Genomic DNA, 26,756 nt, shown 5'->3' with positions numbered 1-26,756 from the left:
GATACACTTTGATTTACTTTATTTTGAACGTGTGTGTGTGTGTGTGTGTGTGTGTGTTGGGTGGATTTTTAAGCACTTTCAAGCAAATTCCCGCTGATTTGTGTTTGCTCTCTGGCCCTGAAAGGGGAATAATGAATTGGGGAGAGCAGAAAATGTACTTCATAAAGACAGCACACTGAAGCCTTTTGACACCAGACCACGTGAGAAGAGAGAGAAGCGGTGCACGCGCTTATTCTGAAACTATAAGTGGGCGTGGCCTTTAAAGCCAGTCCCTCCTCTTAAAACATTAGGACTCCGCGTCCTGCCCTCATTCAGGTAAAGTGTTTTTAAAATTAATTTCAGTCCTAGAAACTTCGACTGCTTTAGCTTTTCGGCATATTTGGTCCTATCTTCGGTGTTCAAAGTACCGTGTCAAAACCTGGAGTTCAGCAGGTAAGTTTAACGTGTACTGCCTTAAAGTTAGCCTAAGTGTGTGAAGCGACTTAATATTCGCTTGTACTACATTGTAATACAGTAAAATGTCAGCTGTTGTTAGCCCTGTGAGTTGTGTTATAGTTTTTTCGAAGTTTTGTTGTGTAGTTCCTCCTTAATTGACACTGAAAAACATATTGTATATGCCTTTACCTATGAATTATTAATAGAAAAGGATAAACAGTTAAGCCTTGAGGTGGGAATAAATTAGACAAGATATTCTAAGAATTGCATTGCAGCCTCATGTTTAGGGAAATGAAGAGTTCAACTCTTTACAAAGCTGGAGATATTTCTGCTGAGGGTTAGAAAAGATAACACACTCACACACACACTCCTGGGTTGCATAAAACACGTTAAATATAACCAACCTCAGTGCTAATGAATAACGGAGCTGGCTTTCCAGGTTTCAGTTGGAATGCACCTTGTGTCCCCCCAAGGGCAACTTCATGCATTTTAGAAACATAAAACTCCATATTAGATCCATTTATGAACACACAGCTATGTCCCAGATTGCTTGATCTGATGTTGTAATGTCACCGTCCTCTTCCAGACCACAAAAATCCAATTTAGTCTACTGGATTAAGTGCTGCCATTTTCCAGGAATGGCCTATAAGCAACCCAACAGGGAATATAAACAGACAGAAGGCACTGTATCCCACCAACATAGCTACAAATTGAGCAAATTAGTTCAAGTGTTTCAAGTTATCATGCACTGCTGAATTTACATATTTGCATAATGAACCAATTAAAGGTGAACTTCGTAATGTTTAAAATGGTTAAACCATGTGATATGCATAACAAAATATACACTCGCTGAGCACTAATACTGGGAAGGGCCTCCCTTTGCTTTCAAAACAGCCTCAATTCTTCGTGGCATGGATTCCACAAGATGTTGGAAATATTCCTTTGAGATTCTGGTCCATGTTGACGTGATTGCATCATGTAGTTCCTGCAGATTTTTCAGGTCCACTTTCATGCTGTGAATCTCCTGTTCTACCACATCCTGAAGGTGTTCTATTGGATTCAGTTCCAGTAACTGGGAAGGCCGCAGAAGAACACTGAACTAATTGTCGTGGTCATGAAACCAGTTTGAAACGACTTTTGCTTTGTGACATGGTGCATTATGATGCTGGAAGTAGACATTAGAAGGTAAATTGTGGCCATGAAGGGATGCACATGGTCAGCAACAATACTCAAATATGCTGTGGCATTCAAGCAATAAGAGATTGGTATTCATGGGCCCAAAGCATACCAAGAAAAAATTCCCCACACCATTACACCACCTCCACCAGCCTGGACTGCTGACACAAGGCAGATTGGGTCCATGGATTCATGCTGTTGGTGCCAAATTCTGACCATGCCATATGTGTGCCTCAGCAGAAATCAGAGCAGACTATGTTTTTCCAGTCTTCACCTTCCTGTTTTGGTGAGCCTGTGCCCACTGCAGCCTCAGCTTTCTGTTCTTGGCTGACAGAAGTGGAACCTGACGTGTTTTTCTGCTTTTGTAGTCTATCCTCCTCAAGATTCGACATGTTGTCCATTTTAAGATGCTTTACTGCTCACCAGAATTGTACAGAGTAGTTATCTGAGTTACTGTAGCTTTATTGTCAGCTCAAACCAGTCTGGCCATTCTCCATTGACCTGTCTCATAAACAAGGCGTTTCTGTTCGCACAACTGCAGCTCACTGGATGTTTTTCCTTTTTTGCACCATTCTGAGTAAATTCTAGAGACTGTTGTGTGTGAAAATCCCAGGAGATCAGCAATAAAAATACTCAAACCAGCCTGTCTGGTACCACCAATCCTGCCATGGTAAAAATCACTGAGATCATGTTTTTTTCCCCATTCTGATGGTTGATGTGAACATTACCCAAAGCTGCTGGCCCTTATCTGCATGATTTTATGTGTTGCACTGCTGCCACATGATTGGCTCATTACATAATTGCATGAATGAGTAGGTGTACAGATGTTCCTAATAAAGTACTTGGTGAGTGTATATGTTGTGTAAAACAAATGACAAGTACTTCATAGGAAAAAAGTTCCCGCTAACACCCTAACAGGTTTTTCGGCCCCCTCCGGGAGAGCAGGGTTTAATTTTCAGTAAACGTTCCATGTAAAGTCCCTTTAGAAACCAAGAATCATACATAAACCATCCAAAGAAATCCTTGAGAAATCCCTTATTCTAAAGGCCATTTCACACCAGATGAGTTTTTGAAGTGGTTTTAGATGCATGCCACACTGATCAGATACACTTCTGTTTTAACTGGCCTTTCAGTCCACACTGACTCCTTTAAATGTGTCTATTACACTTGTAAAATGCACCACATTTGCTTGCCCTGAGATGTCATTAGATCTCACCAGCTCTATTTTTTTCACTTGCGCGTGTAATTAAAGTGTAATGTCAAGCCAAGTGGGTTTTTATTCTCCTTCTTATATATAGCTTGTTGTTTCTCCAGGATAATGGTGCATAACAATACAGAAGCACGGTACACAAGATTCAGAGCAGATACTTGACAGGGTGAGACGAGTGCAAAATGAATAAATACACTGGACATGCGCGCACACATTCACACACTCGTTCATAAAATGAAATGTATTGCTACAGAACACATGCGATGTGGACTGGCTGGTTGCTATGTTCAGGTATGGTCATGCAATAGTTTGGGGTAGTTTCTTTGCCTCTGGTTTCTGCTTACATTTTCTGGCCCTGAAACTAACTCCACCCCCAGCTGGAATAGAGATGCTTAACTCTGCCCCTTTTATTTAAAAGGCAACACACAGGGCATATAACATTTTAATGGAGGAGATAGGGTTGGTTGCTGGTAAAAGGGGAACTGCTTCTTTACATAACCAATAAGTTATGTAGTTAGAGATGGGCAGCATGGCCCATTCCATGTGCAGTTCCATTAATCACTTCTTTTTGCAGCTACACTTCCATCAGCTATATAACTGCGTGCTTATATATCGACCCACATACAGTCTGGGCAAGGAGTCATAAATGGGCAGATGTTCTACATTTTCCCATTGGAAGCATCTCATTCTGCCACAGCTCTATGTTGTTAGGATAGCTCCTAGTAAATGCACCTTGGGCAGTCCAGCTTTTTCATAAAGGCCCCCACATGTCTGAATAAAGTGCGGAAATGGAGGATAAATGGATAAGCACTAAGGATTGTCAGGTCAAAATCTCCTAGTTGAACTCTAAATTTATTTAGCCTTGTGACCTGCTTTTCTCAGAGCTCCTCCACTTGCCTGTCTTAGAGTAAGAAAATTGTACCGCACCTGTATTTGCCATTAAACCAATACTGTATTAGGCAGAAAGTGAAGTGCTGTTTAAATTGTAAAATTGGATATTTCATTTATTAAATGTCAGAGGTTTTGTTTTTTTTTTTCTTTAATGGGGGCAGGTAAAGTAATTGAGGATGGCTTTTCACTTGCACAAGAAAAGGGTATCAAGAATGATTAATTTCCCAGTGCTATTTAGCCTTATTTTACTCCTCATAATAAATTAAACTCAGATAAATTTGGAGCACAGTGTCACTTACTGCTATCAGGGAGTGGAGTGGAATGAAATATTGTGTAAAGAGGGCACATTCGAAAGCCCCGGGCGGTTTCAGTTCTAAGCTAGCATGATGGAAATTGCTAAATAACTAAATATAGATTTGTAAGCCTGGTCATGAACACATTATTTATAGAAACATACATTTAACCAAACTAATTATACTGGGCCTCATTTATAAATATTTTAGTAAGTTTGTGTATACAGTAAATGTTTTTGTAAGCCAATATAAACAAAAATTTTCCACTTGATTTACAAAAATTTCCGAACGGCTGATTTTCTTTGTACTTGCCTGCATATGTTGATCACCCATAAAGTGCAAAGTGCACAGAAATGAACGATGAAAGTACAGCCTGAAAAACAGAAGTGGAAGTTTTTTGATTCGAAAAAAAAACAATCAGGGTAAAATCTGAAAGGAAGAAGTGGAAAAGATTTTGATTCATTTTTATTATATATAATAAAAGTTATTATTAATTAATTAAGTAATAATAATAAGCAAGCTCTAAATCCTTTGTCAGTTAAGGCATTTGTTTACAGCTTATGGCTATATACAGACACACCAGCCCATCCTCTATTTATATGAAGGCATTTCCTGTGTCATAAATAAATGATTAGTTTTATTTATCTTAATTTATGGGTATGTGTCCTTTTTTAAATATTATTTAAATAATGCCAATAATATAAAACAACTGGTTTTCACAAAATATTCTTGATGGTATTCATAGTCCCTGTTCCAGTAAACTCGCATGAGGTTGTGTTTTTAATAGAGACTCCTAAAAGTGCTTCTGTAAGTCACTCTGGATAATGGCATCGCATAAATGCCGTAAACGTAATAAAAGTAAGCAATTTAATATAGACAGTATAATCCATATATAAAAGTGCAGTAATCCGTGTAAATTATATGATTTAAAGTCGATCAAGTTGAGGTTTACATTGAGTAGTCTTCTTATGCATAAATTTACACACACTTAGAAGCACGAGTAGGATATGAACTTTTTTTATTATTATTTATTTACAGGATTTTCATAAATGCCAAATCTCTAATGTAAATGTAAGAAATTTTCATACGAATGATTTACACATAAATCCGTTCATATATAGATTGATAAATGAGGCCCATTATTAATATTATAAGCAAAATTATTATTTTTTTAATTATCAAGAGCACAGTGATTGTAATAAATCGGTCATATTCTGTTGAGTGTGGCATGGTGGTGCAGTGGGTACCACTGCCATCTCACTGCACCAGGGTCCCCAGTTCGGTCCTGACCTTGCGTGACTATCTGCATGGGGTTTTGAATGTTCTCCCCATGTCCACGTGGGTTTCCAAAATCATGCCATCAGGTGTGTGCAAATGTGCGTGTGCATGGTGCCCTGCGATGCACTGGTGTTCCATCCAAGGTATATTCCTACCTCAGGCCCATGGGCTCTGGATCCACTGCAACCCAGACCAGGATGAAGCCATTCCTGAAGACTCACTGGGAACATTTGGCTCACAATGTTTCATTAATGTGTGACTCATGACTGTCTTTGACAGCATAGTGATGACTATGTTTCTTTGAAAGGTTAGCTGGAAGTTGTGTCATAGTAAAATCAACGTGCTGTCAAAACCCTGCTTTTAGCTTGTCCATTACTTATATGTAGGCCACAGGTGTGTTCACCATGTGCCCCACAAGGTGAACTGCTTCTGTAAAGACACCACAGATTGCAATTTGACGTATATAGATTCAAGTACAACAGTTTGCATAAATAACTTATAAGCCTTTTGCTTTTATAACTTCTTCCAATCTCTGTTGTATCCTCAGAGCAGCTTTTGGATTCTCTCAGTTGTAATTCACAATCCAAACCATTTTATTTTATATTATTTTATATTTGCGGAATGGCTATGAGGAAAAAAAAGGGCAAAAATGAGACAGTGAGTGAGAAAAAAACTCACACCATAGAGACAGAATATTTAAAAATCAGTCAATATATTGTATTATATACATTCGTACTGGCTCTTGTTATTAATGACATCACAGGCAAGAATATACATTTGGTAATGTATTTGCATGTTATTTGTACAAGTGACATTTCTCACTTCAGATATATTAGCCAAACATTTTGCTTAATTGTTCTGTAACCATCCTGAATTTTGATGGTATTTAGGGCTATACTAAGGTTACTGACATTGAAATAATATGAGTGTAAATTAGGCATGTAGAGTTTTTAGCTTTCTCATCAGCTCACTGTATATACAGTGGGTTCAGTCTTATCCATGAAGACCAAAATCTAAAATCACTGCCAAAGCTGCTTCTATAAAGTACTGAATAAATAGTCTGTATACTTATCTAAATGAGATATTTCAGTTTGTAATGTTTAATAAATTTGCAAAAAAAAATGTTTAGAAGTTTTTGCTTTGTCATTATGGGTAATTATGTGTTGATTAATGGCCAAAAAGTACAAAATAATGTCTGAATAATTTCTGAACTCTCTGTATGAGCATAAGAATAGTATTGACATCCCATAGAAACTATTGTACATGATGCTTGTTTAATTGGGCCAAAATACAAAAACGTAATGGAAAGACCAGGTTATGGCTCTGCTCCAGAAACTTTGACCCTCTGTAGAGCAATGACACAGTGGAAATGGCACATGTTCACTGTAAACAAACTTATATAACAAAAACATGACAGGGGAATGCAATATGTTTTAACTGAACACAACTTAAGGAGAACAGTAATGAGAAAGCCTGGGAAAGGGGAACAACTAGGTATAACAACATTACCTGAAAGACAGCTATTAAAATAACTCACAAGGTAAGACTGGCACTGTGCATTAATACTAAAGCTTGAATTTAGTACAATTGAATTTGATGTAGTTGGATTGCATTTATTTTACAGCTCTGTTTTCATTTTATTTCACTCGTGTGGCAGGGTTGCACAGAATAGGCTTGTGCTGAAACGATAGTGTTGTATCTTTCTGGCTGGTATTTTGTGTTGTCAAACTCAACTGTGTACACATACAGCAGAAAAAGTGGCAACAATGCAAATTAATGCCTGATATAGTCAAATGACTTGATCTAAAAATACATAAGGACCGCTTCATAGAACTGCTACCCAGTAGCAGCTCTCACTGAAGGTGAGGTCTGAGGTTAGATTATCTGTGACAAAGATGTTCTTAGGAACAACATAAGGACAAAATGTTAAAATATTGTTCAATATGCAGTTATAATTATAATGTTAGGTAGCAGTTGTTAACAAACTAGGCATGTGTTGCATAGTGTATGACTTTCCCTGCAGCTTGTTGTATTCTTTTTTTTTGAATAACACTTTCTTTATAACCTTTTTGTGTTTCTCTGTTACCTTGCTTGTGTGTGTGTGTGTGTGTGTGTGTGCACGCATGCATGTGTTTGTTACTGCAAGGCAATGGAAAACATGGTCAATGATTAAACAGTACAACAACGTCAAACGTCATCCTGTGTCTGTTAACAAACATGAACTCCACTCCCCTCATGAAGGTCATGCCAGTGTCCTAAGGGACTGTAAAAGGTGGAGGTGCCTTGGTCCCTTTAGAAAGGCAGTATTAGGCCTATGGGACCCTAGAGAGATGCCGTGCACTGTGCTGTGATGTGCTGCAATGGCTGCCAATATACACCTTTAGGGTAGATGGGGAATTTACCACTGTTTAGCAGTGCCTGGAGAAAGTTAAAAATCCTAGGAATCTGGCAATGTCCTGCATCCAGCTGATGAGGTGATCACCATTGGCAGAAGAACTTCCACTTAAGGGCATGCATGGTTTATGCCTTAGAGGTTCTTGTGTTCAGAAGTGTTTCCTTGACTGCTAGATTCAGTCTGGGTGACCAGATCTACAAATGCAGGTGACCTGGCTTAGAGTGCCGAACTGTCCATTTGGGACAGCAGATCTACTTGGAGAGGAAGCCACAAAAGTGTTCCAATAACTTCTGGAAACAGCAGTGGGAATCATGGTTTTGCTGGCCATCCTGGTGCCATAAGCCTGGCCTAGTTATGGAATTCAGAAGTGGAGTAAAGGCATATAAAAGTGGTGTGGTCAGTTGTGGGCCAGGGCATCCAGTCCCAGTGGGCTGTCAGGCAAAGTGGTCCACCTGTGCCTCACCAAACCTCTCCCTGATCTTGGAACACAGAACTGGAGAGTGGTGTTCTAAAGGGTATGTTGGCTATGTGATTCTGAAACCTGCACCTTCCTATTAGGGCCTCTATGGCAGCAGGTCAAAGAGTGATCCTAGCACACAACGCAGATTCTTCAGGGTTGATTTGCATATATCAGGCAGAGTGGATTGTGCCAACCACATTGGCGACGCACATAAACCCAGGAAGCAGGGAGTTCCCCCATATCCTGGCCTAGGTTTGGGTACAGGTGAGCTGGGTCCCTGAAAACTCTCAAAAAAGTACTTGCACTGCAACATAGTAAGCCATACTGTAACAGATGTCATGCCAAAGGGTGCATTCAGTGTTGGTGATTGCATTGCACCATCCAACCTTACTTTGGCCGCAGTCATCTTCATAGTTGCTGGCTTGCTTAGAGCCTGTCATAGGGACCAGTGCACTAAAACTAACCCTAACCCCCTAACCCTTCTCCAGATGCGGCTGAGACCAGAGTTGACATTGGCAGCTCAACCGGTAGGTTATTATCACCTTTGCCGAACCTCTCAAATGCAGATGTGGATATAGCATTCTCAAGATCCTCTGATTTGGGGGCAAAAAGGATGACTGGCTATCAAGTGTGCTATAGGGAGGCTCTGTTGAGAAGAGAATTGCCAAAATCAACAGTTTATCTATAGCATTTATGATTTATGACTCCTGGCTATGATGATGTGGGAGTGATCTAAACTGTACTTTTCTTCTTTCTTAACTAAAGCATAGGTCAGAAGGATTGCAAAGACTGTTTGCCTGGCAGAAAAGCCAGTTCATTAATGGGGAAAAGACATAGGACTTGAATGATTCACTTGTTTCTGGGAGTGGTCACACTGCTTCACACTGACTTTATCTAGATGAATCATGAACTGGTCTTATATTTAATGTACATCCAAATCGGGGGAAAAGTGTAGGAATTACAGCACTTTCTATATGTGGTCCCACCCTCATGCTCTGTTGGGTGAGGTAAGGTAAGGTGACTTGGCCATTTCAGAATATTCCACTTACTTCTTTGCCTTTAAAAAGTCTTGGGTTGCTTTTGAAGTATGCTTTAGGGTCATTGTCCATCTGCACTGTGAAGCACCGTCCAATGAGTTTCGAAGCATTTGGCTGAATATGAGTAGATAACAGCATTTGTCAGCAGTCACATCATCAATAAATGGAAGGGAACCAGTTCCACTGGCAGCCGTACATACCCACACTGTAAGATGAGGTGATGTGCTTCAGATCATAAGCAGTTCCTTTCCTTCTTTTTCCACCATTCTGGTCCAAGTTGATCTTTGTCTCATCTGTCCATATAATGTTGTTCCAAAGCTATACAGGCTTTTTTAATTGGTTTTGGCAAACTCTAATCTGGTCCTTATCTCCTGGAGGGTGTTCTTGATCTGGCCAACTGTTGTGATTGGATTTTTCTTCAACAGGGGAAGAATCCTTCTGTCATCTACCTCAGCTGTTTTCTGTGGTCTTCCAGGCCCTTTGGTGTTCCTGAGCTCACTAGTATGTTCTTTCTTTTTAAGAATGTACAAATAGTTGATTCCATCACACCTGATATTTTTGCTATCTCTCTTATGGGTTTGTTTTGATTTTTCTACCTAATGATGACTTGCTTCACTGGCAGTGACAGCTCTTTGAGAGCTTATTGAGAGCTGACAGCAACAGATTCCAAATACAAATGCCAAACATGAAATCAACTCAAGATCTTTTATCTGCTAACTTGTAAGTGAGTGGGGGAACAACACACACCTGTCCATGGAACAGCTGAGCAGCCAATTGTCCTTTTGTACTTTTGGTCCATTAAAAAGGGGATTCAACAGTTCAACAAATGATGTTCTGTCATTTATACATGGAGCCATCATATGCTAGGGTTTTTGTGGTAATTTATTTTAGGATTTTCTTATTAGCAAAGTTGGCACCTATCTGAGAAATACAGGCCTTCAGGTTGTAAATTTCCAGCTGAGCCTTGTCTGTCGCTATGTCATTGATTCATCTAGAGAGTAATTCAGACTGTTTTCTGGGCTTCTTGTTGTGCTTGCCACCCTGGATGTTTGCGACTAGCAAGCTGTTTAGACTCAGGGGCTTGGGCCAGACTCGACTCTGAGCCAGAATTAAAATTTGCAAGCTAATCTGCCGTGCCATATCAACATTGCCTCACATTCAGTGTAGGGGATTTTGGGATCAGACATTGCACCTCTGAGATGGTCAATTTCAAGGCAGTAAGCACATAGCATGGTTATTTGTGGCTACCCACAGCACAGACCATGGTAAAAATGTACATTGTCTAGTGGGCAGCATTGTCACTTCACAGTTCTAGGATCCCAGGCCTCAAATCTGAGCTAAAGTAACTGTCTATGTGGAGTATTTACAGTGTCTGTATGGGTTTCCCATAGCTTCCTCGTACCTTCCAAAAACATGCCAGTAAGGCTAAGTTTACACGACAACGATGTAGTCAAAAATGGAAAAGTTTTTCTCTTGCGTTTTCAAAAAGTTTCATGTATATGTGACAACGTTTTCAAAACGATTTGCGTTTACACATATCCGCGATAACGGCCAGGCCAGTAGTTGGCGCTGTCACCTTGTTAGTTGGTTGTAATATTGGTGAAGTAAATCCACACTTTGCTGAATAAGCGTTAGCAAACTCTTGAGCAGCAACAACACTACCATGTAAAAAATTAATTAATTAATTAATTAAAACAAAAAAAAAACACTACCATGTACTCTGCCTTTGATAACAGCGGCGTTTTCAAAAACTTGCACTTTGAAACCCGTTTTCAAAAATATGCTTTTTCAGTCCCCATAACGCCGTTGTCGTGTAAACGAACAGGCAAAACGCATAAAAAGTTTCCCGTTTTTGGCTGAAAACGTTGTCCTGTAAACAGCCCCTGAGTGGATTGACTGCTGTAAATTGCCGCTGTGTGTAAATGTGTTTGTGATTGCTCTGGTGTCAGGTCCAGGATGTATTCCTGCCTTGTGGGCAAGACAATGATATGAAATAAATAGAAGTTTGGAGGGGTGGGGGGGTTTCTGTTCTGTTGCTAGTGGAAGCCTATGGAAAGTCACCTTTTCTCCCATATCTTACTTTCAAATCACTGTTGTTTCAAACAGTGAAATGTGCAGGGAAAAAAGCCTGTTCCCAGCTGGGAATGCATGTTTATACTGGTGGGATAAGGAATTACCTCCTGGTAGTGCTAGAGAGCCTAAAACTGTAACCTCCCTTTCTTTCTTTCTTTCTTTCTTTCTTTTTAACTGGTTGCTTTTGTGGCAGACATGCTCATTGTTCACTAGTTTGTATTGTGTAAATTATTAGGAGTGGCAGGAGTGAAAATAGCTCTTTGCAGTGCAAAGCTGGTGACATTTACACACCTTTTAGCAAACTTGCATTGTAGAAGATTTGCTTGCAGCTCCATTACTAATTGTAAAATCTACCAAAAAAATCTACCTTGATTCACTGATAGCTGATTATGTCCCTTCAGCTTTCAAAGCCTAGACAGCAGTTATATTTGTAAAAGTGAAGGGTCAGCAGTGGAGAGGCAATGCTTTATTAGCTGAGACTGTTACTTACTTAGGCAAAGATTCCTTCAGCTCTTTCTCTAGCCCTCATTCAGATACTAGATGATAATGAGGGTGGACAAAAGGGAAGACATGTTTGGAACAGTGCTAGAGTGAGAGGTTGAATTACAATAATATGTGTTCTCATAATGACTTTTTCTGTTAAGGCAATTACATAGTGATACAGAATGACAAATACCACACACACACACACAGAGTTCACATCTTCAGTCTCTTTAATGCTAAACTCACCCAGCGGCGGGATGATCAACTCTGACAATCACTCAAGATAGAGAGAGAGCAACACCTATACACTATTTTGGGTCTATAATGAGAGAAATGGTTTTCTCTGAGATATGAGCTACGGGATAAAGAAAAATTATCCCAGTGTGGCCTGCATATTTGTGCAGCTTGGCAGCATCTGCACAGCTGACACGGAGTGGAGGAGGTGAAGAGATGTTTGCTCAGTGATTTGCATCTCCTCCTGGGCATTTCTCTTTCACTCTCTGTATCATCACTGCAAAAAATGACATCTTATCAAGTGGAAATATCTTGAATATAGTCAAATTTTTCTAGTATTTCTTTTTATATACAACGAACCAAATATAAGATGATTAAAACTATTTCAAGCCATTTGTACTCATTTCAAGCTTGAAATAAATCCTTGTTCTATTGGCAGATAATTTTACTCATTTTAAGCATTTATTTCTAAAAAGAAGCAAAATTATCTGCCAATAGAATAAGAAAACTACAAGCTTGAAATGAGTAATAATGCCCAGAAATAGGTTTAATGATCTTATATTTGGTTTATTGTCATCTTATTATAAGAAATACTAGGTATATTTGACCATATTCAAGATATTTTCACTTGCTAAGATGACTTTTTTTCAGTGATCACACACACACAAACACACACACACACACACATTAACACATGGCTTAAGGGTATGAGGTCCTGAGTCAAAGCTGAAGTCTGATAAATTTTGCTGCATGGAGCATGTGTGTGTGTATGTGTCTGTATGTGTGTGTGTCTGTGTGTATGATGCCAGCTGAGGGCCTGCACATTGCCTACTCCAAGTCAAACTGCTAAAGCATCTGTTCTGTTACCATCTAAAAAAACTCCTATGTTTACACATGCACACACGCATACACACCTTTCTATTTGTCCAGGAAATGTTTCCTTATTTACATTATTTGCATCACATTATTTTCAACAGTGTTCAAGTCATCTGGGTTTATTTTGACTCACAGTACCTTCATGAACAGTTCACTGGTAAGATATGAAACTGTAATATGATGAATAGTGTGCCATAAATGACAACTATGATTTGCTTGAGTCTTTTGTATTATGCTCACGTCCAGAATTTGATTCTACATCTCAGATTTACATAAGTGACTAGTTTCAGATATGTCAAAACATTAATGCTGTAAAATTTAATGCAATGCTTTTGTATAATAGCAGCCTTACCCTACACACACACACTCAGACAAATGTGTATCTGAGTGGACATTACAATTCAGCATGCTCTAAAATCAACTCGACTGAGCTTCAGGATAAGTGCAAGCTCAGAGGGGGAAGGAGAGTGATGTTTAAAACAGGATGGCCTGAGGTAAAAGTGGAGTGCCTGAAACCTCCTACAGCTGAATTATGTATTATATGTGTGGTGGCCTGGAAAAAACCTTCACATGGTCAGATTTTGAAAGGTTCCACTATATATATAGTAGTTCTGAAAACTACAGACTTTAACTACATGTGCTTCTCTGTGCATGTATCTCGACCAGATGTAAAGCTCTTTAAAATCTTGTTACTCCCAAAAGTGGAAAAAGGAAAAAATTGTTTCAAGATTCTGCTCCAATTCTGCTGAAAGACACCCCGCCTACCTTTATATTTATCAGCATCATCCACATCCTTTGTTCACTTTATAATAATAATAACTGATTAATTCTGTCAGTTCAGTATGGTTGACTAAATTTCTTGTTATTTTTGTGTTACCTTCATTAGATCATTTCAACATTTTTAAAACATTGTCTGGTTCTTTGTCTCTACACCGTCACAGTGTTTGCAGGAAAATCAAATACATTTTGACAGCTGGTATCTGAACTGAACTGATTAGGCTTATGTCCATTTTGCTATGACACGTGACTATACAAAATCTTCATCAAATTGTGAGAAAATCACAGTGAGCTAGCGAGATTTTAGACATTTTTAAGCAGACTGACTGCATTTATTTGTTAAACTGGTTTCTTACCTGAGCTTTACAGGAGGATAACCAGAACAAACTTGGACAGAAACCTAAGTAAAACATTTCCCCATTGTTTTGGCAAAATATATTTATTTTTTCTTAAAGATTTGTTTTACTTTTTTTTAATGATCTTAAAGATGTGTAAGTATATTATTGGCTACAAAACTCAATTATGGTCACAATCCGGTTTTCATTAAGTTTGTCTTTTTTCCAGAAGTCAGTCACAGCAACATTTGACAGGTTTTCACTAACTGGCACACAAATAACACCCAGGTATAACACATTTCTTTTTCCAAAACAAGCATATTCCAAAATTCCAATATTCTTACAAATATTGTTAACGGGGTGTCTTTACTGTTGTACAATGCATCTGTGTACTCAAGTAGACATGCTCTTGATAGCCCCCTTCTCACAAGTGTCATGACTGTGTAGAGAAGTTGTTTTTACATCATTTAATTAGATTGGTCTTATTAGCCTTAGTAGACCAATATATTTATGTATGAAAGCTACATTTCTTGACAGAGTAATGTAATTGTGCAGTTCTATATTCATTAAAAATCATCTTGGCAGTTGCTGTACATGGTTGTATTGTACTCAATGTTGTATTGGGGACCCATCATGTCTACATAACTGAGAACTCTGTTCTGTGAGTTTTGTGAGAGCTCTTTGTGTATGTGTGAAAAGGAAAATGAAGTCAGTGATGCTCAGAAACCAGAGAGAGAGAGAGAGCAGAGTGAAAACTATTCCCAGTGTGAAAAAAGACCTCCTTAGTCCATTGTTTGTGATGTTGACTAAAATCACATTGTGTAGTGTAGTAGTGTTTAGAGTGCTATGATTAATTTACTTAAGCGTCAGCTCCCTCTCCCAAGGGTATGTGTGATTCTCTCAGCTTGGTATTATGGCTTTTTTTTTTTTTTTAATACAGGCTCACCCAATATGGTCAAATCAAACAAAGATTTAGGATTCACTATATGATAAATCCGATAGAAATTCATGCTAGAGATTCTCTGAAATTTAGGCCACGAAAATCTTCAGTCAAGAGATGTCTATATAGGACACTTTCATATTGGCCAAAAGAATGAAAAAAAATTTATTGGGTTGATAAAAATGTTTGGTGGTTTTCTTTTTTTTTTTTGTTAAAAAGCTATCAAAACATAATACATCTTATCAAAAAAAAATTTTTTATTATTTCAATAAGTAGTAGTATAGAAATAGTAGTAATTTGCTGGTTAATGGTAGTTAAAAAGATGCTGTGCTGTGCCCTTTTGAGGACTGATGTTTAAGCATTGCCTACACTCCTAATTGCCTTAAAAAGTGCTATTTCCTATATACACATTTTGTTTTTTGCTGTACATTACATAATACATTTTACATATTACAAATTCATTTTGTTTATGAAAAAAAAAACTTGTACTCCAATCCATCTTTCTTTGTCAATTATTATTTACAGTATATACAGCTTCTTGTACTAACTATAAGGAATTGGTGTATTAGTGTTGTAAAACAACTGGCAATAAATGGCACTTTCAGGACATTGCCAATGACTAGCAATGTGAGTGTTTTGTTTTTGGCTGACGGCGATGGCTGCCTTATGATTCCCAGTGGCCGTACTTGTGTTCTGTAAGAGAACCAGGATTAGGATTGAAGAGAAATCACACAGACTCCATATCTTTTTAGATACTGAAAACAATAAGTTAAGTATTGAGTACTTTTTAGCAGCAACTAGCAGATCTGGCATCTCTCAGTCATCCTGAGCTGTGACTTGCTGTTTGAGACAGCATAATTATCATGTCACCCAGATATTGTGGCAGTGTTGGTTTAGTGGTTAACATTTTGAGTAATGTGAACGGTTTGAGATCAAATCCCAGAACTGCCTGATACCCACAGGGACCTTGAGCAAGACCCTTAACCCTCAACTGCTCAGCTCAGTTGTGTAGTTGGTTTAGATCAGGACCCTGCTACAAGAAATGAAGAAGGTTTAACTATCCAAAGTTTTGGCCATATTGAAGTGCCTTGTACTGTACAGAACACCATTACCCTGAAAACTGGGGCCTGTTCTTCTCAACCCCGATAGCACTGATGCCCCAAACCCTCCCACTGATCTCAAATACAGCAGCAGTGTAGATACATGCTCATACATGGGCAAATGATTTATTTTTGAAGAAGGTCTTTCAGCAAGCATGTAATGTTTGACAATGTGTGTTTTTATGTTCTTTTTGTGTCCCCAACACAGTTAAGTCCATTAGTACACTTCTCCTTGGCCTTGTTTATAAGCTTTTACTGGACAAATATAGTGTTCTGAATGCTGATGTGACATGGACTCTGAGACAAGACTGGATTCTGAGACAAAATAGTAAAATTAAAAAATGTTTTTGCAGCCTGCTTACTATATAAAGTTGCATTTCAGATGAGAAGGTTAGTTTGGGTGAGCTAAGGGCTATTGTAAAGTACATTTGAGTGTCCACCATCTCCATCTGTTACCTTGATATTGTTTGAAACCCATTTGGACTCACTTTTGCAATTAAAGGAAATGTAGTGTGCACCTGGCAGTGGTCCCCACACTTTGTGTCCCGCACAACTATTAACTCAGACCACCATTCTTCATTTTTGTCACTGTACATGTCCACTGTTTACAGCAGTTGGTGTTGCCCATAGAGCGATGGTTCTCAAACTGTGCACCAATAGAGCTGCCTTTAAATCTCGGAAGTTGAATTTCTACTTTTTAATTTTTAAATCCACTACAACCAAATCTAAAAAAAAATGCTAGAAAAACATTATTAAACGTTTTTATAATTAAATATGTACCAATCAAAATTTATGGGTTATGTGCAATGTTCTCAGAACAGCTTAATGTCTCTAAAATGCTTTTTTTGTTGTTTGTTGTCCTTCATGGAGGCAATGGGGTAATTTAACAGAGGAGGGTTCTAAAATGTGATACGGCCTGGAAAGTGCATACAGTCTGGCAAAACTGCCAATCTGTGTATGTCCTCTGTTTGACTTGCACCATGTCCAAGAGTGCAGTGAGGCAAGGAGTCGGTAAGGGGAAGGGGGGTTCCTGCATAAAATTGATCATGCAGCACAGGATCCATCACAGTGACAGGCAGTGCAACTATCCTGTCCTTGTGCATCTCTCCAACACTTCATTACCTCTAATGAGTGACTCAAATCCTCCCCAATACTTACCCCCACCCCCCCACGACCCCCTACACATGCACGTGCAGACACACACATACACACACATACTTGGTGTGCTGTGACCTGACAAATTTTTATGGCCACTCAGAAACACATAAGGAATTTTTGGTGGATGCTGTTCCATGACCAGTAGCTACTGAATGCAAGCAATATGCATGTTTCTGTTAATAATCCTTTGAGTTATGACGCTACTATTTTTTTTCTTATCAATATTGAGCAGAACATACATCACGAGTCAATTTGCTTTTTATGAGACTAAAACATGAATTTGTACTTCATGTTTTATACAACATAACACTTCATATTTTACCCAGTTCCTACAGAAAAAAAAATGGATCTTGAAGAAATTTCACTGTGAAAACATTAAATTATGCATGAAAGTGTGTTACACCATTCTGGCTTCTTCTGCAGAGGTGGCTTTCTCCCTGCACTTATTCTCTTTCACTCTCATCCTCTCCTACTCTCTCCTAGTCATATTCTTTCGCTCTGCTTTTGTGGCCAGCCTTTCCTAAATAGCCCTCCTGGTGTTTGTCTTTTGTAAGAGACACATTTGCCAGGCTTTGTTAGCAGTTTTTTTCTTTTAGGAACTCTGAGACAAAAATGCTCCTATCATTTCAGTGTGTGAGTGAAAAGAGAATCACCATGGCAACAGCTGTGTCAATAAACCTTGAGTATAAAGCAAGTGCTCTTATCATTCCAACCAGCGTTTGTTCATTTAAGAGTGTTTGAGTGTGTGTAGGAGCAGGTCACTTCTCAGTAACATCTATCAGTAAAGCTTTAAAGTCTGTATTCATCAATGCTATAATTTCTACACCATGTAACAGCTCCTTACACCACAGTGAATGAACTGCTCTGGTTTTTCATTGCAGGCTTGGAATGGATGAGGCAGAAAAGTATCAGCAGAGGCTGCAGGCCATTGCAGTAAGTAACAAAACTGAACACTTCAGTGTGTTCACATGCACTCAGAGCAGTTTTATACCCCTGATAAATTATCCTGAGGTGTTCATAATACAAAATATCCTGAATGTAAATCAAAACAAGCTACTACTACAAATAAAATATTTATTATTTTACAGCAATACAATTTGTAAGGTGGACTTGAGATCAGTAGTGGTATTTCAGTTGATAAAAGTACCTATAAAGTGTTCTTGGCTTAGCCCTGTTGGAGAACCCAACAATAAAGATTCTGTGTTCAACTATACTATACAAGGTTTGCCTTTTTCAAATGGTTCCAAATAGAAGTTTTTAACAAAGCTAAAGCCATTAACCCTCCAAGAGCCATTAACCATCTAAGAGCCATTAACCATCCGGAGATTGCGAGCTTTAATTCCCAATGATGCTGCAGGCTTCCATGGCCAAGAGAGCAAAATTGGCCATGCTCACTGGGTGGGAGGGACCTTTGTCACCACATGGGGAAGAAGTTATAGTAACATCTCAAAGATGATGAGTGGAAATGGGATGTACCTGGGATCAATTTAGTGTCATAGCAAAGGTAATATATGCATGTAAATTTGATATTTCAGGTTTTTTGCTTTGAACAAATCTATAAAATTTGTGTAAAATAGCTACATTTTCAGGGTTTTTTTTTTGAAGATGAGAGGAAAAAAGGAATTTAAAAAATCCAGTTACAATAATGTAACAACATGAGGGAAAAGCAAAAGAGGCATGAATGCACTTTATCTTGACTTTGGACAAGAGAGGGTAAAGTAAAGTTATAGATGATGACATTTTGCTTTGCTGTTATGTCCCTGTTTACTGGGACAACACCCATATAAGATGCACCCCTCCCCCCCTTTCCACTCTCACACTCTCAGGAGAAGAGGCGAATGCAAGAAGAGGAGGAGAAAGTCAGGAGGGAGATGGAGGAAGAGCGGTTGAAACTTGCTCAAGACAAGGTCTGATCAAGTCTCCTCCTACATACAGTACATACCCACACAAACTCACATGATCTGCTGAACGGAGTGTATGTGTATTCCAATGTAATTCTTACATTTTTAAAAGACAGAAGCCTAGCAATAGTCAGGTAGTTGTGAAATAATTTAAATGAGAGCAACTGTATCTGGAGCCCCAAAATTCTGTATTTAGATTTAAGTTGAACTGACACAGAACTTATCCATATGGAATGAGCAACCATTGCACATCATCCACTATTATCTAGCTTTAATTTTAGATCCACGAGGCAATGCAGCAGCTCTCTTTAACAGCAGGCTGTCCATTTATAGCAACAGTGTGCTGAGTATGCTATCACACTGAGGAAATGGTGATAAATGAGAAAAACAGAAAAACTGAAGGAGCCCTCAGAGGTATGGCATTCTCACATTGACTAAATGGGTGGCCTCCTGCACCGTGCCTTCTGTTGAGCATGTGTAGATACTTCTGCTCCTCTCTTGTCTGACTGCTGCTGTTTTTTGAGAGAGATAATGAAAGAGAGGGGGAGATAGACTGGTTAGAGAGTCGACGGAATGACAAACAAATCAGCGTTAAGCTTCTTGTATCAACTGCTTTTTGTGGCTCCTTGATTGTATGACAGCAGTCTAGAATTACAGTGCCTTGTTTTGCATATTTTATAGTGTTAAAACCTGGGACTGAAATAAATTTAATTGAGATTATATGTTATGAATCATAATATTGAAATGCGAGAGAGGGGAACATTATAGTTTGCAACATTATTTACAAATAACAAATGTAAAAGTTATTTCATAATTATTCAGTTAGTTCAGGTGCAACCAGCTGCCATCAGAAGACACATAAATAGATGAATGGAGTCCAGCTGTGTGCGATTAGATGCACATGTTCCTGGAAGGCCCCAGAGTTTGTTAGAGAACATACTTAAAGCAGGACTATGAAGACACAGGAGCTATTAAAACAAAACCAGGACAAAGTTCTGGATCAGTCGGGTATCAATCAGGGTATGGTTATAAAAAAAATATCCTAATCTTTGAACACCCCACAAATCACCATAAATCCATTATTTGATGAACGTCATTAGTTATTTGGAGTATGCCAAAAGGCATGTTGAAAACATGATAAACCGTTCTCTGGTCTGATGAGACCTAAACTGAACTTTTCGGCCTTGACAAAAACATGTGGCAGAAACCCTACGCTGGTTATCACCCTGAGAACACCATGCCCACAGTGAAGCACAATGATGGTAGCATTGTGTTGTGGGGATGCTTTTCTTCAGTAGGAACTGCAGGGCAGATGGAGCCAAATATGGAGCAAACCTAGATAAACAAATAAAAATCATGTTAGACATATTGTATGAACTGCTAAATATCCCAGTTAAGTTCATTTCAATTCGGGAAGCGGGGATGTGGTGTATACTTATGCAAAGCGCTGTATATGTCTTTATAATGCAGATGTGCACTGTAACATTTCAGTGGAAAAAAACAAGGATTACATTCGAGATGTATATGGCCAGCACACTTTCCCAGAAAATGTCATTAAAAAACTGAAGACTGTTATAGATCCCTTCTTTGATCTAAAATATTTTAGCCCTTTTCAACACTGTGCACAAAATAACAATAATAGACAACAAATTGAATTTAATACAAAGATAAGTAATAAAAATACATTATATGCTTATGTACTTATACTTTAGGTTATGTTACTGATTAAATTGATTTGGAACACTGGAACTAGAGCAAAAGTTCCTGAGGAGATTACTGATAAACCACAAGTCTAAGAGCAGACTGTTTTGCTTTGTTATGTTCCTATTCTCTTTGCACATTTATAGCCAGATGGTGTTTGGCTAGAGAATCCCAGACGCCAGAATGGCCCATAAACAGCGTTATGTGCAGAGTTTGTAGAGTGATTAAGGAAATCAGCATTATGGTGTGCAGTGGACATGTGTTCTCTCTCTCTGATAGAGGAAGTCTCGGAGAGAGCAGTGGCTGATGGAAGCGACCCCCAGCAGTGCTGAGGATCCTAAACTGCAGTCTGTGGTTTCCACTCCTCAGACAACAGAGCAGCGTGCGGAAGAGTAAGACAGAGTTTAGTAAGACAGTCAAAGTCTACAGTCAACTCCAGAATTATTGGCACCCTTCATGAAAATGAGCAAAAAATAATTTTGAAATGCAATAATAATTCAAAGTTTAACATATGCGACCACTGAACAGGTACAATTTAACACAGTATTTTTTATATATAAAAAGTTTTCCTACATACAGTTTTGTGCTCAACACTAATTTCACAAGTATTATGTGATAAAGCTTCCCCTAGAGAGAATAACAGCACTAATCTCCTCCTCTAATGTCTAACTCTAACCAAGTACACCTGTAGAGGGATCTTGGACCTTCCTCTGTACAGAGCACCTTGATATTCCTAGGAAGGCACACGTGGACTGCCCTCTTTAGACCAAAGGTTTTTAATAGGGTTCAAATTTGGAGACAAACCATCCAGGGTTGGGGGTTGAATTCCTGCCTCCACCCTGTGTGTATGGAGTTTGCATGTTCACAGTCCAAAGACACACGTCGTAGGCTGATGGGTGTGTGCGCGATTGTGCTCTGCAATGGGTTGGCACCCCATCCAGGGCGTCCCCCACCTTGTGCCCCAAGTCCCCTGGGCTAGGCTCCAGGCTCCCCACGACCCTGTGTAGGATAAGCGGTAAAGAAAATGGATGGATGGAGGGTGTTCCTGCAGACATTTTTGCTGATTTGTATGTATGGGGTTATAATTATGCTGAAAGCTCTTTTAATAGCCCAGTCTTAATCATCTGGCAGAGGGAACCAAGTTTTGTCATACAGTACTTTATTCTGGAACATTACATATCCATGTACATATTTTGCATAATAAGAGATCTGCATAAAAGGAAAAGCACCTGATACCCACTGTAAAACGTAGCAGGATATGTACCACATATTTTACAGTGGGTATCAGGTGCTTTTCCTTGTATGCAGACCACATTAGTATCAAACAAACCAATGGTGTTCATGACCATTAATATTTTATTTTGGTTGTATCTGACCACAGAACAGGATTCCACTTGTAGCTGGAGGTGTAGGTTTCAGCTGCGATCACTGAAAACACAGACTCTGCTTCCTAAAATTCTCAGCAGACCACATCACATGACCTGTTATATGATCCATATCCCCATTCGCAATCATTGGACATCTGAGAATCACTGAGTGTGCTTGTACCTCACTGAATTACAAATACAGCCATAACTAACACAGACTTTCATTAGTATATTCTTTTGCTGTTGCTGAGCCTGTTTGCTCTGTTTTTTGTTATTCCGGCTTTGAATCCGTTTGGTTATTGATTCTGTCCATGTGGAGTCTACTCTGTTTGCTGATCGCCTGAGTGGGCCAGTCTGTTTTCCCTTACCACTCATCTGTGTTTCAGTAAACCCTGCACTTGCTTGTATGTATCTGACAGATTGACATTTGGTGAAGTTTCAGGTGATACATTTTGTTGACCGCTCTAAAGAAGGGCTTTTTTGCAAATGTTTGATACTCATAGTTGATATTAAAACTTGGCAACCACAAGTATCAACTAAACCTGTCTTCATTCCTATCAGCATCTTCCTTACTGAATGTTCATGTGCCCTTTTCAGACATTTGAAACTTTTTTATGACCCTATTTGTGCATCATGGTATTTTTTAAACTGTTTGTGTGTGTGTGTGTGTGTGTGTGTCTATATATATTAATTACCTGGCAATTGAACAGACATCTGTCTCTTTTGTGTTGAAAGCACTTTGGTTTTCTTTGCAGTTTGACAGATAGATGTTGTTTTTTCCCAATATTATTCTTAAGGGGTGTCAATAATTTTGCGTTTTTTGAGAGAAAATTAAAGTTTAATTAAAATTAATTAAAAACGTATGAGATGGCTGTATGTATATAATAAATATAATACACAATTATTCAACATAAGAAAGATAAAGACATTGTTTTAAAATTGTTGTGTCAGAATACAAAGCTCAGAGAGACAGATGAAAACAGACGTGGAAAAAAGTGAGACCATGAATGAAGAATCTTCACAGATTGGGGAGAATGAGCCTTCAGTCCATTCCACAGACAACACAGAGAAGCCTGCGCAGGTAGGTGGAAAATCCCAAAGTATCTGCTTAACAATTACTTTCAGTCCTGTGCAACCAAATGAGCCTTGCAATGTTACACACCATTGCACCAGTCATCTTGGTGTTAAATATCTGTGGTATGAATTTGTGCGCAGCAGTTCACTAGCACTTCTTCAGCACATAAAGGGAACTGCAACCTACCCAGTGTATTACTATGCTGTTATAGTGCAAAGAAAAATGTAGTTCACCATCATTATATCATATTACTCCATGAAGATGCATATTGCATCAGCATCCACTCACAAGCACACACTTCTAAGTTTGCAAGCTGCCAAGACAATTGTCTGAATTATAACCACTTCTCACTGAGCCTGCTGGTATGTGTGTGTGTGTGTAAAAAATAACTCAAGCACAGTGCTTAGTGCTCAAGTAATTGATAGGTTTAGGACAGGCATATTAAGTATATTTATCAATGTGCTGTCTCTCTCTCTGTAGGAATACCTGGGAGAGGAGGAGAGAAATGGTTAGTAACATACCATTTAGATTTTCTATTCTTCTCTTCTGTTTTTTCTTTACTCCATCTTTTCTTACATCACACGCTTTTGTTAATCTATTTGCTTTTTTCAGTAAATATAGCATATGTATACAGCGTCCTTCAAAACCGACAGATTAGGTCATATAAAGAGCACTTTATTATTTGCAGCGATGGACACAATAATAGTGCAGCTAAGCATTTTAAGACCTCATGGATGAATTGCTAAAAAAAATTTTTTTTTTTAAATAGGAAAAAGGTATAGTTAGTTCAGATGTCCAGCCTTTTACATGGATTCTGGTGAAGCCCTTCCCCACAATCTGCAGAAGGGCTCTGGTTCATTTGGGTGTGTGTGTGTGTGTGTGTGTGTCGGCTACTGCCCCTAATCTTTGAGGACAGGGTTACAATAAAATGATACCCTTATTCTGACATCACCATGTATACTGTGTTTATGCAAAACTGTTAAATAAAGCACAGATGGTGTGCAGTTAAATTTTTATGCTTAATGAAGGCAGTGATGATTTTGAATAGAGAAGAATGAAAATGGTTAGAGCATTCGTGTTGTATATTGGAGAGTCAAGCTTGCTGACTGATGCTTGCCCGGACCACTAAGTTCAGTGTTCTGCACTTGCAGTGAAATTTTCAAACATTGTTAAACAGTGTTTTTTTGTTTTGTTTGTTTTGTTTTTGTCATTCAGAAGAATATTCTCACACATTTTGGGAAAATACTATTAAAATAGATTTGTGAGAATAGCTAGAAAACTAATGAACCTTCAGAAGGCTTTTATTATTATACCATATTTGGTAGTAGAATGTGATGTTTTTATAATTTTATAAATATATAGCAATATAATAATCTTATTATGTAATATAATTTTATTTAAACATTCATAATCATTTCAGTTAGCATCTAGTCAAAACTTAGCCACACCAGATTGAAAGTGTTTTTTCATTATCTGACATTTTACATGATCTGACATAAATAACAGCCCTCCATCACACCCCAAGCAAGTAGTGTTCAGTTTAGTCAGTAAGTGTTCAGTATGTGAGAAAACGATCTGTGAGAATGGCATGAGTGTTCGAAGTTGTTATTAAAGCTAATTTGAAGAATCTGAATTAGCTCTGATTCAACTTTTTTTTGTCACTGCCGAATTTCTTATAATGTTTTGTAGTCTTCATTTTTGATGGCTTTATTATAACGGAAAATAGTTTAAATAAAGAAAATCCATCTGCACCCAAATATACAGTGGTACTGTGTATTTTTACATTATCACTACTTCCTTAATAAGGATTTCACTCTATCACTGCAGTGCTTGGGGTGTTGGAGGTGGAGGTGGAAGTGGAGGGAAACCTGCTTTCAAAAGCAGCACAGGAGGATACCGAGGAAAAGAGAAATGCAAAGACAGAAGAGCAAGAGGTTGCTCAATTAGCAATGGATCTACCCCACCATTTATTACAGCATAATAAGACACCAGATGAGGCCCTTAATTCTTTAGCTGATCGAAAAATGGAGCTAATTATGGCAGAAGATGATGCTGAGGTAGAGGAGGAAGAATGGGAGATGGTGAATTGTAGTCCAGAAGAAGGCCTGGACATGGTGCTGACATGTGACTTAACACAGGCTCAGACAGATTCAAGCTTGGGTCATAAAGGTGATGGAGCTGTTCTGAAGGTGGAGCAGGTCTTCATCATGGACGAAGAAGAGGATCTAGAGATTGGTGCATCTGAGGTGCTGAGCCTTGTTGTGGCTGAGAAGTCGTCTGATCTTCAAGACACATCCTGTGAATTTCAGTCAGAAAGAAGCCAAGAGGAAAGACCTCCTGAGGGTGCATTACAAACTCCTTGTTTTGGAAAAGGGGCACTTGTAGGTACATCTGCCCCTTTGCAGGAGCTGAGTAATGTGTCAGGTATAATTTCTGAGGAGTCTCCAGAATGTAAACAGCCTCTGCTACACCTTCCAGTACATACCTCACAGGCTGTAAAAGAAATTCTTGGAGATAATACAGAATACAAAGGGGACCAAGGTATATCTGCAAGCAGGATTGTAAAAATGGAATGGAAGGAGACATCAGGTCCTGAAGATGAAGTGTTTCAATATATCCCATTAGATAGAAAAAGAGAGAAATCTCCACCCGTGTTGCAGAGGGAAATGGTTGCACAAAGCATTGAGCAAGAGTCAGAAATACAAACACTGATGCCTCCTAGTGCAACTCCAAATAGAGCAGAAACAGTCACCTCGACAAAAAGAAAGACTTGCCACTGTTGCACTGTCATGTAAGCAAGCATTCAAACAGAAAGCTCATGTTTTCTCTTTCGTTCTCTCTTTTATTAGATTTCCTGTCTTAGATTCTCTATTTCATTGTTCACTCTGAATTGTAGTATATGAGTACAGTTTTCTTCCATCTGCATTAATAGATATAAAGTGTTGGGAGGCAAATATCACAAATATCTGAGTAACCCTTATCAGTTATCATTGTTGCCCCCTGCTGGACAGATTTTTTGTAATGAAAGATGATTTATAAAGGAGACAAATAGGATTATCCTGCCTCGTGCCCATTGTTCCTGGAATAGGCTCTGGATCCACCGTGATCCTGACCAGGATAAAGTGGTTACTGAAGATGAATGAATGACAAATAGGGTTGTGTTGCCTAATTGATTTTATGTCATATCCTGTCATTTCTATTTTAAATGAAGTTACTGATATTTGTATGAACATATATAAATATCATATATACTTGATTTATCATGTGTGGTATAAAAATATATTTGATTTGTTAGGCTGAAGTGGAGTATGACGAAGCACATTTATGCCTAATCCTAAAACAATGTGTGTTAGCAAACAAGTACTAGTATTATGCAACAAACATTATGCAATGTGACATGAGATATAAAGATTATGTGCAAAGTTGCCTTGATTATATTATTGCCTGAATGTTAAACTCTGAAGATAATAAATAATTATAGTGTTTAATATGGTTAATTATGTCACATATTTATAGTGCTTAATCCTAAATCATCTTGATTGTTACAATTTATCATTTTCT

The 26,756-nt window shown here is 38.5% G+C and overlaps 1 protein-coding gene across 5 annotated transcripts; it reads left to right on the top strand.

The window, feature by feature from the left end:
• Positions 1–266: 266 nt before the first annotated feature.
• On the top strand, positions 267–26,683 carry LOC113528569 (uncharacterized protein DDB_G0290301). 5 transcript variants are annotated; one of them, XM_053239379.1, is made up of 9 exons: positions 6,712–6,823; positions 12,943–12,998; positions 14,183–14,241; positions 18,033–18,084; positions 18,978–19,058; positions 21,033–21,145; positions 23,072–23,201; positions 23,676–23,703; positions 25,023–26,683. In XM_053239379.1, exons 2-9 carry the CDS (start codon positions 12,984–12,986, stop codon positions 25,988–25,990), a joined length of 1,446 nt encoding a protein of 481 aa, XP_053095354.1. In that variant the 5' UTR covers positions 6,712–6,823; positions 12,943–12,983; the 3' UTR covers positions 25,991–26,683. The 5 variants fall into 5 exon arrangements, with proteins under 5 accessions (XP_026772994.3, XP_053095357.1, XP_053095355.1 ...); XM_053239381.1 differs by lacking the exon at positions 12,943–12,998 and having other exon boundaries at positions 6,681–6,823; XM_026917193.3 differs by lacking the exons at positions 6,712–6,823; positions 12,943–12,998; positions 14,183–14,241 and adding an exon at positions 267–315.
• Positions 26,684–26,756: the final 73 nt, after the last annotated feature.

The sequence above is a fragment of the Pangasianodon hypophthalmus genome, chromosome 13, assembly GCF_027358585.1.
Source record: "Pangasianodon hypophthalmus isolate fPanHyp1 chromosome 13, fPanHyp1.pri, whole genome shotgun sequence".
Taxonomy (NCBI): Eukaryota; Metazoa; Chordata; class Actinopteri; order Siluriformes; family Pangasiidae; genus Pangasianodon; species Pangasianodon hypophthalmus.
This window is presented reverse-complemented; position numbering and strand designations above follow the sequence as displayed.